Source organism: Choloepus didactylus, chromosome 2 (genome assembly GCF_015220235.1).
Source record: "Choloepus didactylus isolate mChoDid1 chromosome 2, mChoDid1.pri, whole genome shotgun sequence".
Lineage (NCBI taxonomy): Eukaryota > Metazoa > Chordata > Mammalia > Pilosa > Megalonychidae > Choloepus > Choloepus didactylus.
In genome coordinates this window covers 53146916-53167948 of record NC_051308.1, presented here as the reverse complement: position 1 = coordinate 53167948, position 21033 = coordinate 53146916, and the positions used below count along the sequence as shown (strand labels likewise).

The 21033-nt window shown below is 40.5% G+C and overlaps 1 protein-coding gene across 5 annotated transcripts in view; it reads left to right on the top strand.

The window, feature by feature from the left end:
- The first annotated feature begins 209 nt into the window (after positions 1–209).
- CR2 (complement C3d receptor 2) overlaps positions 210–21033 on the top strand; it is a 34956-nt gene continuing 14132 nt past the window's right edge. Inside the window, exons 1-18 of one of the 5 annotated variants that reach the window (XM_037824817.1) lie at positions 8784–8822; positions 9244–9329; positions 9900–10298; positions 11209–11385; positions 11472–11574; positions 12215–12300; positions 13673–14062; positions 15459–15647; positions 15733–15832; positions 16073–16155; positions 16667–17074; positions 17676–17852; positions 17934–18024; positions 18315–18391; positions 19316–19723; positions 20124–20300; positions 20378–20459; positions 20820–20902. In XM_037824817.1, the coding sequence (XP_037680745.1) occupies positions 9293–9329; positions 9900–10298; positions 11209–11385; positions 11472–11574; positions 12215–12300; positions 13673–14062; positions 15459–15647; positions 15733–15832; positions 16073–16155; positions 16667–17074; positions 17676–17852; positions 17934–18024; positions 18315–18391; positions 19316–19723; positions 20124–20300; positions 20378–20459; positions 20820–20902 (3067 nt within the window). In that variant the 5' untranslated portion in view covers positions 8784–8822; positions 9244–9292. Of the gene's footprint in view, positions 395–8783; positions 8823–9243; positions 9330–9899; positions 10299–11208; positions 11386–11471; positions 11575–12214; positions 12301–13672; positions 14063–15458; positions 15648–15732; positions 15833–16072; positions 16156–16666; positions 17075–17675; positions 17853–17933; positions 18025–18314; positions 18392–19315; positions 19724–20123; positions 20301–20374; positions 20460–20819; positions 20903–21033 lie in introns of those variants that run through there. The other 4 variants (XM_037824818.1, XM_037824820.1, XM_037824819.1 and 1 more) reach the window with 4 other exon arrangements.

Genomic DNA, 21033 nt, shown 5'->3' with positions numbered 1-21033 from the left:
AGAGAAATGGGTTAACTTGGGTTGCAAGGCCACAAAAGTTGGAAAGCCACGGCACTAGGGAGAATCTGAGCTAAAGGCCGGGTCAGAGTTGCTCGGCCCGCCCACCACCTACGGCCGGCCACTTGCCACGCCCCGCCTCTTCCATCGCTCGGCGTCGGGGTCCACCCCTGGCAGCCCGCAGGTGTGCGCGCAAACCTTGCACGTGGTGCCAGAAGCTATTTAACAGCCCAAATCCTGTTGCTTGCAGCTGTCTCTCGCCCCTGCTCTGCCCTTCCGGAGCTGCCGGAGGCTCGCGGGTCTCGGAACGCATCGCGCCGCTGGAGCTCCCGCAGTGGCATGGGCGCCGCGGGCTTGCTCTGGGTTTTCTCAGCTCTCCTCGCACCAGGGGTCTTCGGTGAGCTGGGAGGGGGAGCACGGAGGTAGGGATGCGACTGGGGCAGGGAAGGCAGTCAAAGGCGAGAAGGTGGGTGCTGTGCCGAAGCTTGCCTGCCTCTGGCTAGCTTTGGTAGATTCCCCGAGATCTGGTCCCGAATTTCCCCCACTCGCTCTTCCCAGGAGCTGGGACCACCAGAACTGAAGGCTGCACCAGAGCGAGTCCTTGTATGATGCACGGTGTGGTTCGTTGCTTGCTCGCTCTGTCCTCTCTGGACTTCCCGCTCCCGGGGATGCAAAAGGGTGTTCACAGCTCTGGACCTCGGAGGTCTGCGAGCGCCCATGTTGTCGTGTAACCACAACTTCCCAGACTGTGCAGACACTCCAGCAGCACGCTCTGTCTCGCGGGTGTGTTTCTGTATACACCGACCTCCGCCCAGTAAAAGCAGCAGAACTTCCCGCCCCCTTCCCTAAATAAAAAGAATGATGTCTGTCTCCAGACATGGTTCTCATATTTTTTGAACTTTGATGTGATGTTGGTAGAGATCTTAAACGTTAAATATCTGGAATTATTTGGAAGAGCTGAGACATGAATAACAAATACAATCCTCTTCCATATTATTTATCTTCTCTAATGACATGAGCTTCCAGAAGGTCTCATTCAACATTTATTATAATTTTTTTCAGATGGGATTAATTTTAAAATATCATATTTTGTTATGATTAGAGTTTCTTGATTTTATAATGGATCTAATTTTCTAGTTATCTCCAGGGTAAGCTGTAAAATGGGTCTAATTTTCTAATTATCTCCAGGGTAAAGTGAATTTCTAGTTTACCATATGCAAACCTCAATAACTGGGTGACTTTAGGCAAGTCATTTAGCTCCCTCATCTTCAATTTCTTCATCTATAAAATGAAGCTAGTGACAAGCTATCCTACCACCTCACTGAATTGCCCCAAATATCAGATGAAATTAGATATTAGTAATATATCTGTAATAAGGCTATTTGTGTGGGCCTCTTCTTATGGAACCAGTGCTTAAGTTATCTGGGATATCGCATATATTTGGTTCTATTTGCAACCTACTTTGTCTGCTTTCCTGACAGTTAACTTTCTCCTGACATTTAACTGAACATTTCTCCAATCCCTGACCATCTCTGTTTTCTTTTTCTACATATTTACTCCCTTTGAACAAACGCACAGTCACAACTTTCTCTAACACCTCCATGTGGCTACTCACCACACCTGACTGTTCAGTAGCATTCCATTCCCAATTCCAAATTTCAAAGAGGAAATTATCCATTGAAAATTACATTCTTCATCAGTCCTGCCAATTCATCATTCCCTGTAAGTATGTTACCACGGCAGGACCATTGTCTGGGTGATTTAACGCTAGACACATGGAAGACCAGGTGTACGTTTCATCTGTTATAGGTAATTTGCTTATTTTATTTGTCTATTTATCATTTTAAAACTAATATGCTAAACCTAAGCATTGTATTGTCCTGTGTAACAATCTCTTCTCTTACAGATCACTCTGATACCTGCCTCTTTATCCTTTCCAATTGCAAAAGCCCAAATTAACAACAACAACAAAAAAACTATTATTCTACTCCCTTGCTCAAAAATCTGTAAGAGTTCCCTACTGCCTGTAGGATAAAATCTACTCTCTTCATCCTTTGAAGCACTTTTTAATTTGCTCTCACCTAAACATGCCCCTCCTGCTTTGGCATTGCTTCCTGTCATGTAGGCACTGCCCATCTTCTATTGTCCCTTGCTCATGCCTTGCCCACTTCCCCTCATGACTTTTATTCCTCCAGTGCACTCTCCTCAGACCTACCTCTTGGCTCTGGCCAGTTCCTGCACTTGATAGTGCTTAAGAAACTCTTAAGGGTTTTATTTAAAATGCATATTCCTGGGTCTCCCCCCCACCCCCCGAGATTAATAGACTTGGGGTGTGGCCCAGGAAGCTGAAGTTTTAACAAGCACTCTGGTAGACTCTGAAGCAAGTGTGTGTTGAGCTCACTGCTATGGGCAAAGTCGTGTGGGGAAGCAAATTTCCTTTTTAGAATACCCCACCCCCACCCCCCATTTGTCTTTTTGCACAAACCAGTTCAATTCTCTCACATTCTTAATTTCACTCTGTCTGGACTGACAACCTCACCTAATTTACACTGAGAAAACAAAACGATCAAACAGGAATTCCCTCATTTTCCATTCACCTGATATATAAACCTACCTCCGTCAGGATCAGATCCTGTCTCTTCCTTGTTTGAAACTTGCCAAGGACTTCCCATCACATTAGAATAACAACCAGGTCCTTTACAGTTGACTACAAGGCCACTGCCCTCTGAATTCTCTGTGCTTCCCCCCTCACTCCCTCTGCTGTAGCCACGTTGGCCTTCTTTCTCTGTCTTGAACACTGGCAGATTTGTTTAGCCTTTGTGCTAGGGTTTCCTCATGATGGTTCCTTGCCTGGCTCCTTCTGGACCCTAGGTTCTCAGCTCCACTGTCACTCTTCTCTGACTCGTATCTGAAGTACTCCTGTATCCCAGGCTTGTAGCTCTATTACCCAGCAGCATTCTGTTTTCAACTGAGCACCTATCACCATCTAAAACTTTTTTATTTATTTACCTGCTTGTTTGCTCCCTCATTGGAATACAAGTTCCATTGACAGCAAGGTCTTTATCTGTCTTGTTGCTGCTGAATCCCTAGCACTGGCATGTAACTACTAACTCAACAAATATGTGTTGAAAGAATATTCTTTTTCCTCCTGTAACAATGGAGGAAGTATCCTTTCTCCCGACCAAAGCCAACTCCTCTTTCTGTTTTCATGATCATATAACATGACCTCTTGCCTTTGCAAGGACTTTACTTGTCCTGTGTCATTTGTCATCAGTTGTCCCTCTCTGTTGGATACTCTTTGCCAGCATTTAAATATGACCCAGGACATCCTTTTTGGGGGGAGGGACCTTCTCATGACCCAGTGCAGCTCCATTTTTCTGCCCCTCTTCTCATCCTTCTCAGCAAAACCCTCCATTGACTTCTTCCTCACGTTTCTTTATCTCTTAACCCACTCCAGACAGCCTTCTGTCCCCACCATTTGCCTGAAGCTTTTCTTGGCATGGCCACCACTGACTTCCATGCTGACAAGTCCAATGGTCACTTTTCCATCCTTACTTTTCTCAGTCTTTCAGCAACAAGCTGACTACTTCCCCCTTCTTGAAACAGTTGCCACATGAACTTCCAAAATGGTATACACCTACCTGATTTTTCTGTACCTCTGTGGTTACTTTTAGTCTCTTTTTCACTGTCTCTAAATATGAGAGGGTCCTGGGGCTCAGCTGTGGGCCACTTCTGTCATTCTCTAGACCTTCCTAGGAGTTCTCATTACTGAATGCCATTTACATGTAGATAACTCAAACTTACTGTCTATAGCCCTGACCTCTCTCCTGAGCTGCAGATTTGTACATCTAACTCCTTACTTGGCATCTCCATCTGGTGCCTGGTAAATGTATTAAAGGTACAAAGTCTGACTCCACATGCACAAACATACATACTTTTCCATCTCAGTAAATGGTATCACCATCACTTGGAGAGCTCAAGTCAAAAGCCTAGAAGTAAATATTGAATCCTCCTATTTCCTTGGCCCCACATCTAATAGAAAGTTCTGCCTATTCTACTTCTGCAATATATTCCAAATTCTCACTGCCTCTCTATGCACCCAGCCTCATTTTGTGCCTGAACTACTATGATAGCCTCTAGACTGTACTCCTTGCTTCTACAAGTAGCAACCTCATCCATTCTCCACTCAGTTGCTAGAATATTCTTTTTAAATGTAAAGCAGGCCATGTGACTCTCCTGCTGAACTTCTCCAGTGACTCCCACTGAGGATTATATCTTACTCTGGTGGAAGAAGCCCTGTATGATCCCACCAACTGAGCTTTCTAACTTTCTCTCATACCACTTGGCTTTGCTCACTAAATTCCAGCCTCACTTGCCATCTGTCTATTCCTGAAGCATGCCAAATCCACCCCTGCTATTAGTCCTCTGCCTAAAATGCTTTTACCCAGTGCTTTGCCTGGCTGGTTCCTTCTAATCCTCAGTCACAACTCAAATGTCACTTCTTCATAAAACTTCCTTAGCCATCGTAATTGAAGTTGCATAATACCCTGTCCCCTCCCTCTCCCAGTGAGTTATGTTTTTGTTTGTTTGTTTGTTTGTTTCTCATTAAAACCCAATTTAATTTTATTATGGGGTTAACTTCTTATTGGTTTATTGCATTTGTGTTGATTTCAGCCTAAGTTTCCAGGATGGTTTGTGGGGTTATCTTTTTTTTTTTAAATTCAGTTTTATTGAGATATATTCACATACCATACAATCATCCATGGTGTACAATCAGCTGTTCACAGTACCATCGTATAGTTGTGCATTCATCACCCCAGTCTATTTTTGAACATTTTCCTTACACAGTACGTTGTGTTTTTTTTTCTTTTTTTTTTTTTTTTTTTTTAACTTTAGTACGTTGTGTTTTGACACATCACTGTTTATTTCCTTTATACCACCATCTGTTTATTTAATGCTATTTATTTAAGGTCTGTCTCCTCTGTTGAAATGTAAATGCCATGAGAGTGGAGTTGACTGATGCACTTCCTGTGCTTATGATGGCATCTTGGTTAATATGCATAACCTTCATTCAAAACTGATTTATAAAATGGCCAGGAAACAAAGGATTAAAGAATTTGTTTATAATATTTCTCATTACCAATGATAATTTGTCCTCTTAACTGCTTTCTGTCCTCTGTTTTGGGTTTTGTTTTTATTATCCTATATTTTTGTTCTTCATTCATCACAAATGGATTTCTTCTAAGCCATTCCAGGTAAAGTTGCTTTGACTCGAATAGTTAAATGTATCTCTGTTCTCTAGAAAAGGCTTCACCTTGTTAGCTTTTTAACCTGGTTTGAGGGATGTGTGTATGAGAGTATTGTCACCATCTTCTTCAGGACGTCTTCTGTTTAGATCCAGTCATTGTCTACTCTGATTTTAACTCCTGATATTAGAAAGGTATGGACAGGGTTAATGATCCTCAAGAAAATTCGTATTACCTAAAGATTCATGGACTAACCTTCCTTTCTGAGATGGAAGAATACACGACCTCTGGAAATTCTGCCTTGTGACCTGGGATATGGGCAGTTTCATTCCTGAAACAGTATTGGTATCATCATGGGGATGAGCATTTCCCATGATTTCTCAGAAAATGTGATTTTTGTGTCCTTTCATTTTGCAAGGTCATCTTATGAAGTACCATTCTATTTCTGCTGCTTCCAGAGCTTGGTTCCATCCTGAACTCCTTCATTGCTACTGATTAGATCTTATGAATTTAAGTTCGTTATTCAGCTTGTGAGGATAACTTGCTGTGGTCCTTATTCACGGTGTATGATTGCAGAATAAATCACTTGATTAGGGCAAACTGATACAAGCAGTAACGGGATCATGAAGTTGGTCTTGATTGAGGCCAATCCCTGTTTTTCCATATAGAGTCTTGCAGTCTTTCACAGAGCAGACGTTTGGTAGCATTTGCAGGTGCTAATGGAGGAAACCAAAGGAGTTGGGGGAAGAAAAGAAGGGGAACTACAGTGAGATCTGTATCCCAACAGTGATGGCCATCCTTGGATGTAGTCTATGCATCTTCTCTAGTAGAAGTGTGGAGTTAAGGAAGGGCTGAGTCTGGCTGCAACTTTGGGAAAGCTGTGTACACTCTTGTGGTAGTTAGTCCATGTTATTCTTTGACCATTGCCTGTACCTCTCTCTGAATTGTTTGAGAACGATTGAGATTTATAAGTTTGGTATTCAAATATACTGATATTCTATGACGACTTCACAGCTAGGCACTTTTTGCCCAGGCTTTTGTCCAGGAAGAACAGTTAACTTCTTGTACCTTGCACCTACATTTGGGGAGTGCAAACTTGAGCTCTCTCTTACCCAGAAAATGACTTTTCCAGATACATCCTCAAGTATATGGGTATGACAGTTCATTAGCCATTTGCTAGGATAAGATTTATTTCATTATTGATATCATTTTTATTTTAAGTCACAGGGAACTGTCCTGAAATGCCTAGTTCCTTTTATCTAGTACCCACCAGAAAGTATTTACTAACTTCTCTTAAGGAATATATCACTTTTCTAGGTTGAAAGAATGAAATATTGAATAAACATATTTTCTTCTCTCTAGGACCCTAAAGGCTTAATGCAAAGATAATTATATTAATTCATTAAAGCAATTTTAGAGGATCACATGTACAGAGTTTACAAGGCCTCTAGTGTACTTTAGTTTTCTATAGTATCCCAGAAAACCACTCTGGTTTTTATTGTTAAGGTTCTAAGAAGATGGGACAACTTCGGGATCTTTCTGGAATTTTGTGAAGAATGATTCCCTCCAGCCCTTCCTCTGAAGTCAATCCTTAAAAGGATTTGAACCTCTGTGGTTACTTCTCTAAACAGCCATCCATAGACTACAATATGTTCTTTGTTCCAGAAAGTGTTGCCCCATTTTATACTTATATTCTAAAGATAAAGTTGTCGGGATAATCAGTGAAAAAACAGAAGGAGGACAGAAGTTTTAGATTTTGATATTCCTATGGTCTTTGTCTCTAGGTCAGTGTAACTTCCTGCCAAGGTATGATTTTGCTAAGCCTAAAATTGAGTCTGATAAGTCTGAGTTTCCTGTTGGGACATCATGGGACTATGAATGTCGTCCTGGGTATATGAAAAAGTCATTTACTATCAAGTGCCTAGACACCTCCCAGTGGTCAGATGCTCAGGAATTCTGTAAACGTGAGTAATTCTGTAATAGAGGCATCATTTGGTCTATCAGTCTTTCTGTATGGGAAAACTAGTTATTTTCAAGGTAAAAAAACAAAAACAAAAACCCAGTAAATTAGAGATTTGTCTCAAGTGAGGGAGCTCCTGGGTTTTCCACATTTCCTGGTACTACTAAAAGCATTGGAAGTAGGGGCTGAACTGTCACAGGTTGGCCAACACTGTTTATCCTGTAATCTCCATAACTTTGTTCTATGGTCCTTACACTGTATTAGAGAGAGGTTAGAAGTTAGTTATAAGGAATATTAGTTTTGCCTCACTCTTCCGCCACTCAGTCCAAGAAATATTTTTGAGTAATTACTAGTACAGAATAATAGGCTAGATTATAGGTCTGGGGAGAGACGTAATTAATCTTATAGTCTCTGCTTTTGAGGAATTCCTAATCTAGTTGTAAAGACTCACTCGTAAACAAAACTTTACTGTGATGTAATTTATTTCTAGAGACAAAGTGCTGTGAGATCACAGAGGTTAAATAGTAAAATGTTATTTAGGAGAAGTAGGGAATTGTCTGTTTTTAACTGAGGGTTCCTCACTAGTCCTGCTTCCACCTGAGTGGCCAGACCAGGGGTAAGGGGAGCGGTGGGCACAGGGAGGGTTCATCTCCACAACATTCCATTTATACACAGAACTAAACAGACAAACACTGGATCAGTATTGTGGTTATTCCGGGCATCCCAGCCAGGGGCAAAGCATATGCCAAAGTGGGAGAGGTAGGAAAGAGCATGATGTCTTTGGGCAATGGAGAAACTCAGTTGTGGTTGGAGTATTGGGCGTGTGATGAGGACTATCAGTTGATTCAGTGGGTTGGAGCTTAATTGTATCAAGCTTTTACAGTTTTTCCCATAAACCATGGAAAGCCATTGTATGTTTTTAAAGGTGGGGAGTGGCATGATCATATTTGTGCTTCAGAAATACTGCAGCATTGTAGTAGAAGTACTGGACCAAAGGGAAACCAGAGTTAAACAGGCGAGTTATGTTACTCGGTGGTCCAAAGAGAGATTGCAGCAGTGGCAAAATGATTGGTCTGGGGAAAGATTTCTGGAGTCTGGTTACTAAAATGTGGTGGCCAACTGAATGTAGGGGAAGGGGGGCAGAGGTGAGAGAAGGAGGTTCCAAAAAGGAAATGATGACTGTGAGGTCTTTTAGCCCAGGAGACATGGTAGATGATGCCATCAACTGACAGAACATAAAAATGGGAAATAGAAATGAAATTATAAGCTATGGTTGACCACAAATAAAGTTTGCATCTGTGCTCAGACGTACAGACTGTGTGCTTTAAACAAATAGTGTTTTGGAATTAACTGATGCTTTGGAAGGTAGCGATTTTGTAAATGTTATAAATTTCTTTGAATATATGTAAGTAGGCTAGTCAGCAAGTACAGTCAGGTTGGGGTTTAATATAAAACACAACAAAAAACCTCCTGAATCCCAGCCCCAATCCTGTTTTGTTTTGTTTATTTTCCCTTGTAGGTAAATCATGTGAGAATCCTAGAGAACCACTCCATGGTTCTGTGGTTATAACCAAGGGAATCAAGTTTGGGTCAACAATTACATTTTCTTGTGATGAAGGGTGAGTTGGCTAGAGACATCTCCAGGGTACCTGGGTATTAGAACAATAGTTCCAACTACAACCCAGCAGTCTTCCAAAAGAGACCTGAGTAATTGCCACCTACCCTTAAAAACAAATAAGGAAAAAGAGAATGAGCTCCCTGATCTGCTGCAGAGGTGACTCTTCAGGATTACACATTGGACAGGATCCCAGAAAAAAGTTTGACTACTCTTCTCCCAATTTCAAAGCTCCATTGCTACCAACCAGGAGGAATTTCATTTGGCTTTAGTTTGTTGATTTGTTTATATGAGACATTAACATGTCATGGCTACCCATCATTAATGATATTCTATTCTATGCCATTCTTTCTGTGGTGAGAGAACTGGGCTTTTCTAAAATGGTAACCTAGCTGGGGGATGATCATTCAACTCTCTGTCTTTAGATATCGACTTATTGGTGACTCATCTGCTACATGTGTTCTCTCAGATAATATGGTAATCTGGGATAAGGACATACCTTTTTGTGAATGTGAGTAAAATGATCTCTTTCTTGAACCTTATGCAAATCCTCTTGTCCCCTTCTAGAGGAAAGTTTGGAGTCTATACATCAAAATGAGTACTCAGGAGGGTTATACTTGGTTTCGGTAATTCTGGGCACAGAGCTATGATTTTGCACCTTCTTGCATGCCTTCCCCCACCTCCCCCTCCCATCCCACCCCCACTTTCCTTTGATTACTCTCCTTGACGATGTTATTTTATATTGACTATATGCTTAAATCTAAAGTAAACCATGAGATTACACACTGCCAACTATGTTCCTCACAAAAAGTAAGCCACTCTAGGCGCCTTCCTGTTTCTGAAAGTGGGAACTGGTGACCAGCTCATAGCTCTTTGAGTTTTCATCAGGCCAGTTCCATGTGTCTTCCAACTTTGCCACTTCCAATTTAGGTCTGTATTTGAGATTAGAATTCAGAATTTCAGTAATATAGGTACTTTGTAGGCTGAATTGAGATTTGGTTTGCAGGAGTGAAGACAAGATTCCCGGAAAGTATGAAATGTAAATTCTATCTTTTCTTTCTTTTCTCACCCACCCCAAAAGCTATTCCTTGTAAGCCACCCCCATCCATCTCCAATGGGGACTTTTACAGCAGCAGTAGAGAGAGCTATCACTATGGAATGGTGGTGATTTATAAGTGCCATGTTGGAAAGAATGGGGAAAAGCTGTTTGACCTTGTGGGTGAGAAGTCAATATTTTGCACCAGCAGAGACAATCAAGTTGGCATCTGGAGCAGCTCTCCCCCTCAGTGTATTACTGAAGTCAAATGCCCGTTTCCAGAAGTTGAAAATGGAGTTATGGAATCTGGATTTAGACGTTCCTTTTCTTTAAATGACACTGTGATGTTTAAGTGTAAACCTGGTTTTATCATGAAAGGCAGCAGCCAAACATGGTGCCAATCAAACAGCACATGGAATCCTCCACTGCCAAGGTGCTTCATGGGTGAGTTGGGCTGAAACTTTGGAGACATAGAAATGGAATAAGGTCTTTGGAAGGATAGACATGTGGCACCTATGGGATCATGAGGAGGAAGATGATATAGGTTGTTGGATTTGCTGGTTGGAGAATTTGAAAGTAAACTGCAAGTATTATCTAAATGTTGAAGAAGTGGGAAATTTATTACATTCTTGATTCAGTGCTAGATCTAATATATACTCTACTATCTGTATTCATATAGGATAAATTAGAAAAAATGGTACAAAGTCAATGATCAGATATTTTTTCATAAAATTATGACAATAGAAATAAGATTTTGTTTAAGTGAGGATAAAATGAACTCTCAATCCCACTGGCAATGCAATTTTGAAAAATTGGCTGAGGTCAGAATTTGATTCAAACTATGTAGACATTATACATTCTCATATTTAAAAATGTAGCCTTTATGGAAGAAGGCTAGTATGTAGGTTGGATCTCTGCCCCCTCTTATTCTCTCCATCCCCCCTACTCTTACTGAGAAACATCTGACTTACTGAGAATCTGGCAATATTGGGAGCCCCTTCTACAAAGCACAGAAACACCATCAACCTTGTTTTGAGAGCAAGAATAGAGAGTGAGATTTTGCTGGTGAAAATATATGACAAAGTTTGGTTCCCTTGGTTACATTACTGGTGAGAGAATGTCTTTAAGTGAGATGGAACATGATGAGTGGGTATGTTTCTTGGGATAGATCAAAGTAGGGAAACAGATAGTTGTGTATAGCCCCACTCTATCTCACCCAAAGGAAACTTAGTCTTAGGAGAGCTGACTTTTCCACCTTCCTCTCACCCTTACCAACCCCCAGCTTACTTAAGTTTTAGAGAAGAAAGTTCTTATTTCAGGAATAAAAGGTCTTCTGATCCTGTTCTTTTCTCAGGGTGTCTACCACCTCAACGTATGAATCACAGTGATTATAATGACAGGGATAAGGAATTCTTTCCAATTGGACAGGAAGTGTCCTACAGCTGTGACCCTGGCTACACTCTCACTGGAACTAATCCCGTGCAATGTGTATCCTCGGAAACCTGGAGCCACCCAGCTCCCAAATGTGAAGGTGCCTAAAGCTCTACTCCTTCTTAAGGAAACTCAGCTGTTTCCTGACTCCTCTTCCTATGCTAGCCTTCTCTCCTTTTTTCCTAGTGAAATCATGTGATGCCATTCCAAACCAACTTCTCAATGGCCGCATCGTACCTCCTCCTAATCTCCAGCTTGGGGCAAAGGTTTCCTTTATTTGTGATGAGGGGTGAGTGTGAGGTAAAGGGGCCTGAGCGGAGACTTAGGACCCACAGCTGAACATTATTGCAATGTGTGATTTCTAAAGAAAGTTAAATATTTGCTCTGTTTTTCTTTCTCTCCATTTTGTTGTTAAGAATTCTGTCATTAGTCAAATCCTGTCGGTTTTCTCCAAGTTTGTATTTGCTTTGTCAGCCAAGGCTGAGAATTGCCCTTTCATCATTTGAAAAAGCAAAGCTTTTGTTAAAGAGTTAAGGCTCCTGTTATGGAGAATAAATAGATGATGTGGGTTCAGTAAGAGGAGCATTTGGGGTGAGTTGGGGAATAAGGTCTTTGAGGTTTTCTTTACTGGGAACTGTGGGGTTTTTTCCTCCTTCTAGATGGTCAAGAGAATCTTGACATTTGGAGAGGGATAATTGAAAAAAAGAGAATATAATTGTTAGGATTTTTTTTTTTCCCTTGTGTTTTCATCTGGTCTGAAATCACACCCTAGCTGGGCTGAATCACAAACAATCTTGGACTTTTTCCTTAAGCCAGAAATGCTTTACAAATAGAGATCATTAATGCTTATCTTTGAGAGAAGTGATTCATTCCATGAAACTAGGAATTGGTTTATTCTGGTGACTATTTGTTACACCTTATTTTTTAAGGTTCCGGTTAAATGGCAAATCTTCTAGTCAATGTGTCCTAGAAGGAATGACAGTACTCTGGAATAATAAGTTTCCTGTCTGTGAATGTGAGTAGAAAACAGAAATAATCAAGTTGTGGATCTTGTCCCTTGATTTTTGATGTGCTCCCATGCATTCATCTACTATAATGTCATGTTCATGTGTGTGCTTTGGCCATATGCATGCCACTCTTCTGTGCATTCTAGAATGCAGACCAAAAGAGCTAGCTGAACCATTTGTGTAGAACAGGAAAGGAAACACAGATGGGCATTTGTCAGGAAGTTTCCTGCCAGTATACTCTCTGTATTCTTTGAATTTAGAACCACCTGAATATTAGTTATTCAAAAATAAAATTAACTTAAATCACAAAGTGCTAGCTAAATTTATTCATTCGGCTAAATATTTTATGAAGTATTCCATATGTATAAAGATGAAGGCTTTTAAAAGTTACCCCTGCTAAAACTGAGTATAGCACTAATGTGCTATATGGTTTGGCTGTGTCTTATGCCAATCCCTCTACTGAATGGCTCCTCTTGGAGTCAAGTGGAAATTAACAGGAAGATGTGGAGGTTGGTAATTTTCTCTTTATTCTGAGACTCACTCAGGAAGCATGTGGATATACCAAAGTAGCTATAAACAATGAGTATCCCTCATGCCTATTAGGACAAATACATGAAGTGTGTGAGGTCATTATTCCAGTGGCATTTTCAAAGGGGTCCAAACTCAAGGGGGAAAAAACTAGCTGTAGTGAGGCTGCAGTATCTTTAGTAGCAGGATTGAATATGGCCACACTGTCTGTAGCCCTAGATGTGCATTGGAAATAGGCATTGAATAATTACCACTTTCCAGGTCTTGCTCTAGCTCCTTTCGTGTATTTTCATCTCCCTGGGTTCTCACCACACCTTTTGAGGTAGCTTGAATGGTTTTATAGACTAAGAAACGGAGGCTTAGAGAGGGTAAGACTTGCCTAAGATCACACAGCCATTGAATGACAGTGGGGATATGAAATCAGGGTTACTGGGCTAAAATTTCATTAGTCCATGGTGCCTCCCCCACATGCAATCAGCAGGTAATTAACATGCCCTTAACATTATTTTATGTGCTAAATTTACCTATTGTTTCATTATTAAAATTGATTCCACTTGGAACTGCTCCATACATCGTTTCGTTGTCATTGTTGGGTCAAGATTGTGCTTAGGGTCCTGTCTTGAATTTGTTTGCTGGAGATCAAGTGAGAGGTAAGAATCTAGGAGCTTGGGGATAAGCAGGGAACATGAGTAAGAAACAAATTATAAAAATGTCTAAGCCTGTCTCTGAAGAATTAACATGACCTCTGTTTGGGTCTCTTATCTAAATTTGAATGTTTTTGTTGTTTTTGTGGTGGTTTCCACTAATATTTTTTTACTCAGATGTCCACATGGTCCCTTTTCTATTTTCCAGGGATTTCTTGTGGTCCTCCTCCTCGTATCACACACGGTCGGACAAGCAGTTCTGCTGGGACCATAACTATTGGCACTGTGGTAAAGTATACATGTTTGAAAACCCACCGCCTCATTGGAGACAGAGTTATTTTTTGTATAACTAAAGACAATGTGAATGGAATCTGGGATAAAGCTGCTCCCATATGTGAATATCACAATAAAGATTCTACTTGCTCTGAGCCCATGGTACCAGGGGGATACAGAAATAAAGAATCTAAACCACCATATAGACATGGTGATTCTGTGACATTTACCTGTTATACCAACTTCACCATGAAAGGAAACAAAACAGTTTGGTGCCAAGCAAATACAACGTGGGGACCGACACCACTGCCGATCTGTGAGAGTGGTGAGTACAGGAATGGAACTGAGTTGAGAGGTTGGGTTCTTGAATTTCTTTGCAGATCGAGTTTTGTATTGTTCTGAAGAAGAAGTGTGTAGATGTATGAACGAGGAAGGTGGGGAAAGGAAGCCAGGGAAGGGGCAAAAGTGAAGGTTTCCTGATTTTTCTTTGTCTTGGAGGAGTATAAACATTTATTCTACAAACATCAAATGAGCAAAGACATTTAAAGTATACTGAAAAAATGTAATTGAACATATCTAATAATTGCATGGAATAAGGAGTCTCACAGGATGGGGGCCATAGGTTGTTGAGGCTGCAGGAGTTCAGTGGTTTTAGACCGATTATCTGGGTTACTGTGAGAATGAGAATTATGTGGGCTCTAATAGCAAAAAAATTCACTCAGCGGATGTAAAATTCATCTGTAAATAGCTGTTTTTAATATGGTCTGGCTCAAATGATATGCCCCTGCTCTCTATAGCCTCTCTAGCCACTTTCTAAGGCAATCCACTATTTTCCCAAGTTACCTCCAAGCAATAACATTTCAAATCAAATGACTTGGGGAATCGGGACTACTGTAAATTTTTCACTTCTTTTTCACTTTATTTGGTTTATGATGCTGCTGAAATCCAAATCTGAATTTCAATTATACAATTAGAGGGATTGACAATTTTTACAAAAATTAACCATCAAAATTAGGTATCTCTTTTCTTAATAAACAATAATATTGATGATGGATTAAAGAGCTGAAAAACTTAAATTATTATATATCATATAATGTGTATATGTGTATATATGCATGAGTAAATATATATATATAAATCTTAGATGTAGGGAAGGTCTTTTTAAGATATTCACAAAATGGAGTAATCATACTATGGAAAAAAATTAAGCCTTTCTAAAGATTTATGTAGAGTTGTATGTATTGCTATGGAAAGATCTCATAGCTTATTAAGAAAAGAAAGCAAGGTATAGAATAATGTATCTTGGGTATATACACTCAGACACAGTATGTGCTTATGTATGTGTATCACATGTAAGACCCCACTAAACTATAAATGGCTGTCAAGAAAACACCCCAGATGATAACATGGCAATTCTGGAACAGAGAGTAGGCTTAAGACTATGGTTAGAGTGTGGGCAAAAGTGAACTCTTTTTTTTTTTGGTATTTAATAAGGTAAATGTAATTCATAAAGTATAATTAAAAATGAAAAATAGTACACTGTTCACAGTATGAAATGGATACAAATAAACCACAACTGGGTGATTGTCAAAACACTGAGTTGAAAATAATGGCCACTGGTTATCATAGAGCATTTGTTACTATTTGGATGTGGCTCTTAAGTTAGAATCTAGGTTATGATGAATATTAAACCTGATGACATTTTTTCTGTGTGCATAAAGATTTCCCCTTGGAGTGTCCACCGCTTCCCATGATCTCCAATGGATATCACACAGGGGAGGATGTAGGCCCTATTGCTCCAGGATCATCTGTGACTTACAGCTGTGAACCTGGTTATTTGCTTTTTGGAGCAAAAACCATTAGCTGTTTGTCTTCAGGAGCCTGGAGTGCTGTCTCTCCCACATGCAAAGGTACCCTAAATTTACAATCCTCCTTAAGAATCTGGGCTGTTCTGTTATTTGCCCCACTTTGTTCATCTTTGGGTTGCTTCCTTAGAGGCACGATGTGAACCTCCAGGACGATTTTCCAATGGGCAGGTAGAGAGGCCTTCAAGTCTTCGGGTTGGCGTAACTGTCAACTTCTCCTGTAACGAAGGGTGAGTGTCAGGTGGGCCTATGGAAATGGATTCATTTGACTATGTGTGCATGGCGTGAACTGTGAAACCTGTAGAAGCCTCCTCAAGGACTGTCTGGAGAGTCTGGGTGAGATTGTGAGAAAGAAAACTGATGAAAAGAGTAGGTGCACACAAATGAACACATTGACCTCGTCTTGGATTTTTAGAAGAGAGGCTTCATCCTAACAGTTCTAGCTGGTAACTGCAATCCTCTGTCTCCAGGTTTCGGTTACGAGGCCAGCCGTCTAGTCAGTGTGTAATTGCTGGCCAGCGCGCTGTTTGGACCAGGACGCCAGTATGTGATGGTCAGTAAAGGCAACTGTGGTTTACAGTTAGTTCTTTGGTCAGAGGTTCAGCAGGACACGACAGTCTCCGCTTGATTAAAAGCTTTTGGTTTAGTCAGTACTATACTGACCTTTGTAGAGCCAGGATCTCGTCTAGAGATCTGTAAGGGATATGGTCTTTAGTGAAGCATCCTTCGTTAACTTTGTATTCTCTGCTAACTCAATTAAAACAGGGTTCCTGGTCTTTGCCTTCCCTGGAAGCTATGTAGACTTGCTAAGTATAAAACCAGTTATGTAACGGAGATTATCTGTAAAAGAAAGCTAAGGTTCGGCAAAGAAGATATACTCAATAATGAAGTTTAAAAGCGCTACCTTTTAAATGATATTGTTTTATCTGCCTTGATTCATTCAACAGTGATTCATATGTCACTGTCCTTGAACCTAGGATATGAGTGGTACCAGACAAGACCCGATGCATTCTTTGTTTGCGGTACACCCACCATCTTCTCATTTCTTTCTGTAATTTTTCTAGAAATTCTTTGCTCACCACCTCCTCCTATCAGCAATGGACGCCATACAGGCTTTTCTTTAAGGAACATGGCATATGGAAGCACTGTCACTTACACTTGTGACCCTGGCCCAGAAGAAGGAGTGAACTTCATCCTTATTGGGGAGAGCACCCTCCGTTGCATAAGCAATCATCAGAAGACTGGAAGCTGGAATGGTTCTGCACCACGCTGTGAACTCTCTACTTCTATGGTTCAGTGCCCACAGCCCCGAATCCGAAATGGATATAAATTATCTGTGCAGAAGGATCAATACTCTTACAACGACACTGTGGTATTTGCTTGCCAGTTTGGTTTCACCTTAAAGGGCAGCAGGCAAATCCGATGCACTATCCGAGGCACGTGGGATCCATCAGCACCAGTCTGTGAAAAGGGTGGGTGCTCCAGTGTTCACAAAAGTTGCTACTGATTCATCCTTTTGAAAAGTTAGAGGAGGGAAATATAGACTTAAGCAGGGTCTTTTCTAGTTTCTACTACCTTCGTTTACACTAAATATAATGAATATAAATTATATAGAGAACTTTCTTAAGTCCCCCCTACCCCCTACCATTGTTTCATTTTGTGGGAATATCTTTGGGAAAAAAACACGAGGGACTCCTAAGTTGCCTGTGTTCTTTAGAGGGGAAAAGTGCTTGTTTGCGTTAATAGTGATTCTTAAAAAGAAGTCAGCAAAGTCCCACTCCGGGGCTATAAAAGATCTCCCATAAAAAGCATTCAAGAGGATTCCTTAAGAAGGGAAGAGAAAGGCATGCAGTTACAGCACTGAGTGTAAATTTAACAAAATCTGCAGCAGCCTAAGTGCAGAAAAGAAAAAGATATAGAGAAACACTGATCTAAAATTACCAAACTGGGCTATGAGGTGACTTCTGCACCATGCAAAAGAGTGGAATTGTAGTACTAATGTCAATTTCTTTGGCTCAGTTCTCTTTTTGTTGTTGTTAATAAACCTAAGTTTTTTTCTTTCCTTGCCTTTAGCATGCCAGGCCCCTCCTAAAATCCACAATGGCCAATACGAAGATAGACACCTCATTCGCTTTGACCCTGGAACATCCATAAAATACAGCTGTGATCCTGGCTATGTGTTGGTGGGAGAAGAATCTGTACACTGTACCTCTGAAGGGGTGTGGGAGCCCACAGTCCCCCAGTGCAAAGGTGCCAGGCTTCAAATGTAGATGTTTTGTTGGTTTTTGAGATTGCCTTGAGCTGATTTCTCATCCTGATCTCTTTTCTTAGTCGCAGAGTGTAAACCTATAGGAGAGCAACTCTTTAAAAAACCCCTGGATCAATTTGTTAGACCAGATGTTATCTCTTCTTGTGATGAAGGGTGAGTGAGGGCCGTCTCAGCCTGAACCACATCTGGCTTCTCAGTGCACGCTGCAAGCTTTATTTATCTCAAAGACCCTTCCCTGTCATATGTTCATGGAATTGTTGATAATGCTATTTTTCCATGCATGGAAACTCAGTCTGTGCAGTAGACAGATGGCACTGGTGCTGACTGCATTTTTGTTCCTATCGCTTCTTGTCCTGAAGGTGGTGAGTCTCCTTCTGAGCCAACAGCTCTTGCTTAGCTTAGTAGTCACCAGATGTCAAAATTACATGATTCTTTGTCTCTAGGTACCAGTTAGATGGGAGTGTTTATCAGCTGTGTCAAGACACAGTTCCTTGGGTTATGGAGATACGTCTTTGTAAAGGTGAGTTGCAAAAAGAGAGAGGACATGAAATAATGTGAGAGCTATGCATTTCCTGGCATATTTCTGTTTTACCATGTTATAGGAGTAAGAATATTAGATTCTGTTTTGTTAACTTTGTCAACAGTTATAGTTGTACAGTTTTGCTATGTCTTTCTGTTGTCAACCTCTTTCTACTTCAAGGCATAGCAGTCAGTTAAATTTACTTAGTTACTGATTGTCTTTTGTGATTTAGGCTTATAAGAATAATGATGGCTGTAAGTATATGAGTCACCATCATTAATTTTGAGTATGCTGTGCTTTTAGCAGAGAGAATAGGGACATTGGTGTTGGATCTGAATTCAGATTCTGTTTCTATTTTTTAATAGTTGTATGACTTTGGAAGATTTACTTAACTTCTCTGAAATTCAAGTCCCTCATCTATAAAATTGGTATAAGATGACAGACTTCAGAATTATTAGAATTAAATGGTACTATCTCTACTTTATACATGAGAAAAATGCCAGTCACAAAGTAGGTGCTCAATTAACAGTAAATATTCTTGGATGATCATATCAACAATTATATCACTTCAGCACAAAGATGGAACTCAAAACATCATACTTCTATCCCACCTACATGCCTTTTATTCTATACTGGTTATAAAAAAGCATTCTTATTTCAATTAGTAATTTACTGCTTATCCTTACCACCTTACAATATGATATTGATCAACACATTCCTTTAACAAAGATTGCCATTGCAAAAAAAAAAAAAAAAAAAAAACCTTCCTGTGAAATCAATTAAATTAAATTTTACAAACATAATGACCTTTGAGATAACTCATGTCATCACAACTCACCCATGTCCTCCAGGAAACAGCTTTGTTTCTATCCTTTGGTGTCCAGTGCAGTAGCAGAGTTCTACAATGTCTTTTAATCTCTCCAGAAATCACCTGCCCACCTCCTCCTAGTATCTTCAATGGGAAACACACTGGGAGTTCCTCAGAGGATGTTACATATGGAACCACAGTCACTTATACATGTAACCCCGGGCCAGAGAGAGGAGTGAGATTCAACCTCATTGGGGAGAGCACCATCCGTTGTCTAAGCAATGATCAAGAGCGGGGCGTCTGGAGTGGCCCTGCTCCTCTCTGTGAACTTTCCCTCCCTGCTGTTCAGTGCTCACATGCCCACATCATAAATGGATACAAGATATCTGGCAAGGAAGCCCCATACTTCTACAATGACACTGTGACATTCAAGTGTAATAATGGATTTACTTTGAAGGGCAGCAGTCAAATTCGTTGCAAAGCCAATAACACTTGGGAACCTGAAGTACCAGTTTGTGAAAAAGGTGAGAACTCCAGGGTCAAGAAAGAGATTATTTATTTATTTATTTATTTATTTTATTTATTTAATTCCTCCCACCCAAAACTAGAGTTACAGAAAAAGGCAAGGGGCACAGCTTGCTTTCCCATTCCTTCCCCTCTGTAATAGAATGTTCTCTGTGGGTTGTGTATGTTCTTTGTGTAAATGTTCCCTTGGTCTCGGATATTTTCAGGGTGGATAATGAGAGGACCTTTTTAATGGTGCTTGGTTCCTTCAAAAGAGTAGAAAGCATTCAGTGATAAATTAGAGCTGTGTGGTCTTTGGCTTGAAAGTTTCAGATTGTCTGTTGTCAATTGTTGTATATGTAATGTTCTTTAGGATAAACTTGTTTTTGTTGATATTTATGTGGGGAGTTTTCTCTTCAGATTGCCAGCCACCTTCTGTGATCCACCATGGTCAACACACAGGTGGGAGTAGGGTGCTCTTTGTCTCTGGAATGACTGTTGTCTACACCTGCGACCCTGGCTACTTGCTTGTGGGAAACAAATCCGTTCAGTGTATGCCTTCAGGAATTTGGAGACCTTCTGCCCCTTGGTGTGAAGGTACTTTCAGTTCCAGAGTTGTCTTTCTCTTTGATGTGTGGTATCTGTAAGTAATTCTAATTTTACTCCTCTAGAAGCATCATGTAAACCTGTGAGAGAACAACATAAAGAGCTTCCACTTGACACTGCGGTACCATTTAATACGTCCTGTAAAGATGGGTGAGTATGAGATGATTCATTCTGAGAAAAGGTTTACCTTGTTTTTTGCATTAACTCCACGCTCGGTTTGTCTTGGTGACTCCCTTTAGAGATTCTTCATGATCTCACTCATGGAGCATATGAAGTTCCAAAGGCCTACCTAGTACCATTGAGTTTTTGGTCTTTTTTTTACATGGAAATGGCTTTGCTGTGGACTCGAAGTCTAAAGTGGTTTTCTTACTATTTCTTGGAAGACCAAGAGTTTTAACTGCCCTCTGTCAAAGTTCTTTTTTAGAAGCACCTCTGTAACTGTGGTTTGAGGAGCCTAGGTTGTAGGGATGTGCTACTGGGAAGAGGAAATATATTATAATCTACCTGTAGGTACCAGTTGACTGGACATGCTTATGAGGAGTGTCGAGATGCTGACAAGGGGGTTTGGTTCCGGAAGATTCCACTTTGTAAGGGTAAGTGAGAAAATAACTTGATGGTGGTAGTAGGGGGTTAGGTGAAGGCAGGCCACTGAAGGGCTTGTGTACAACTACCTCAACAGTCTATGCATTCTCCCTCAGTATAAGTAGGATGAGAATCATCTTTC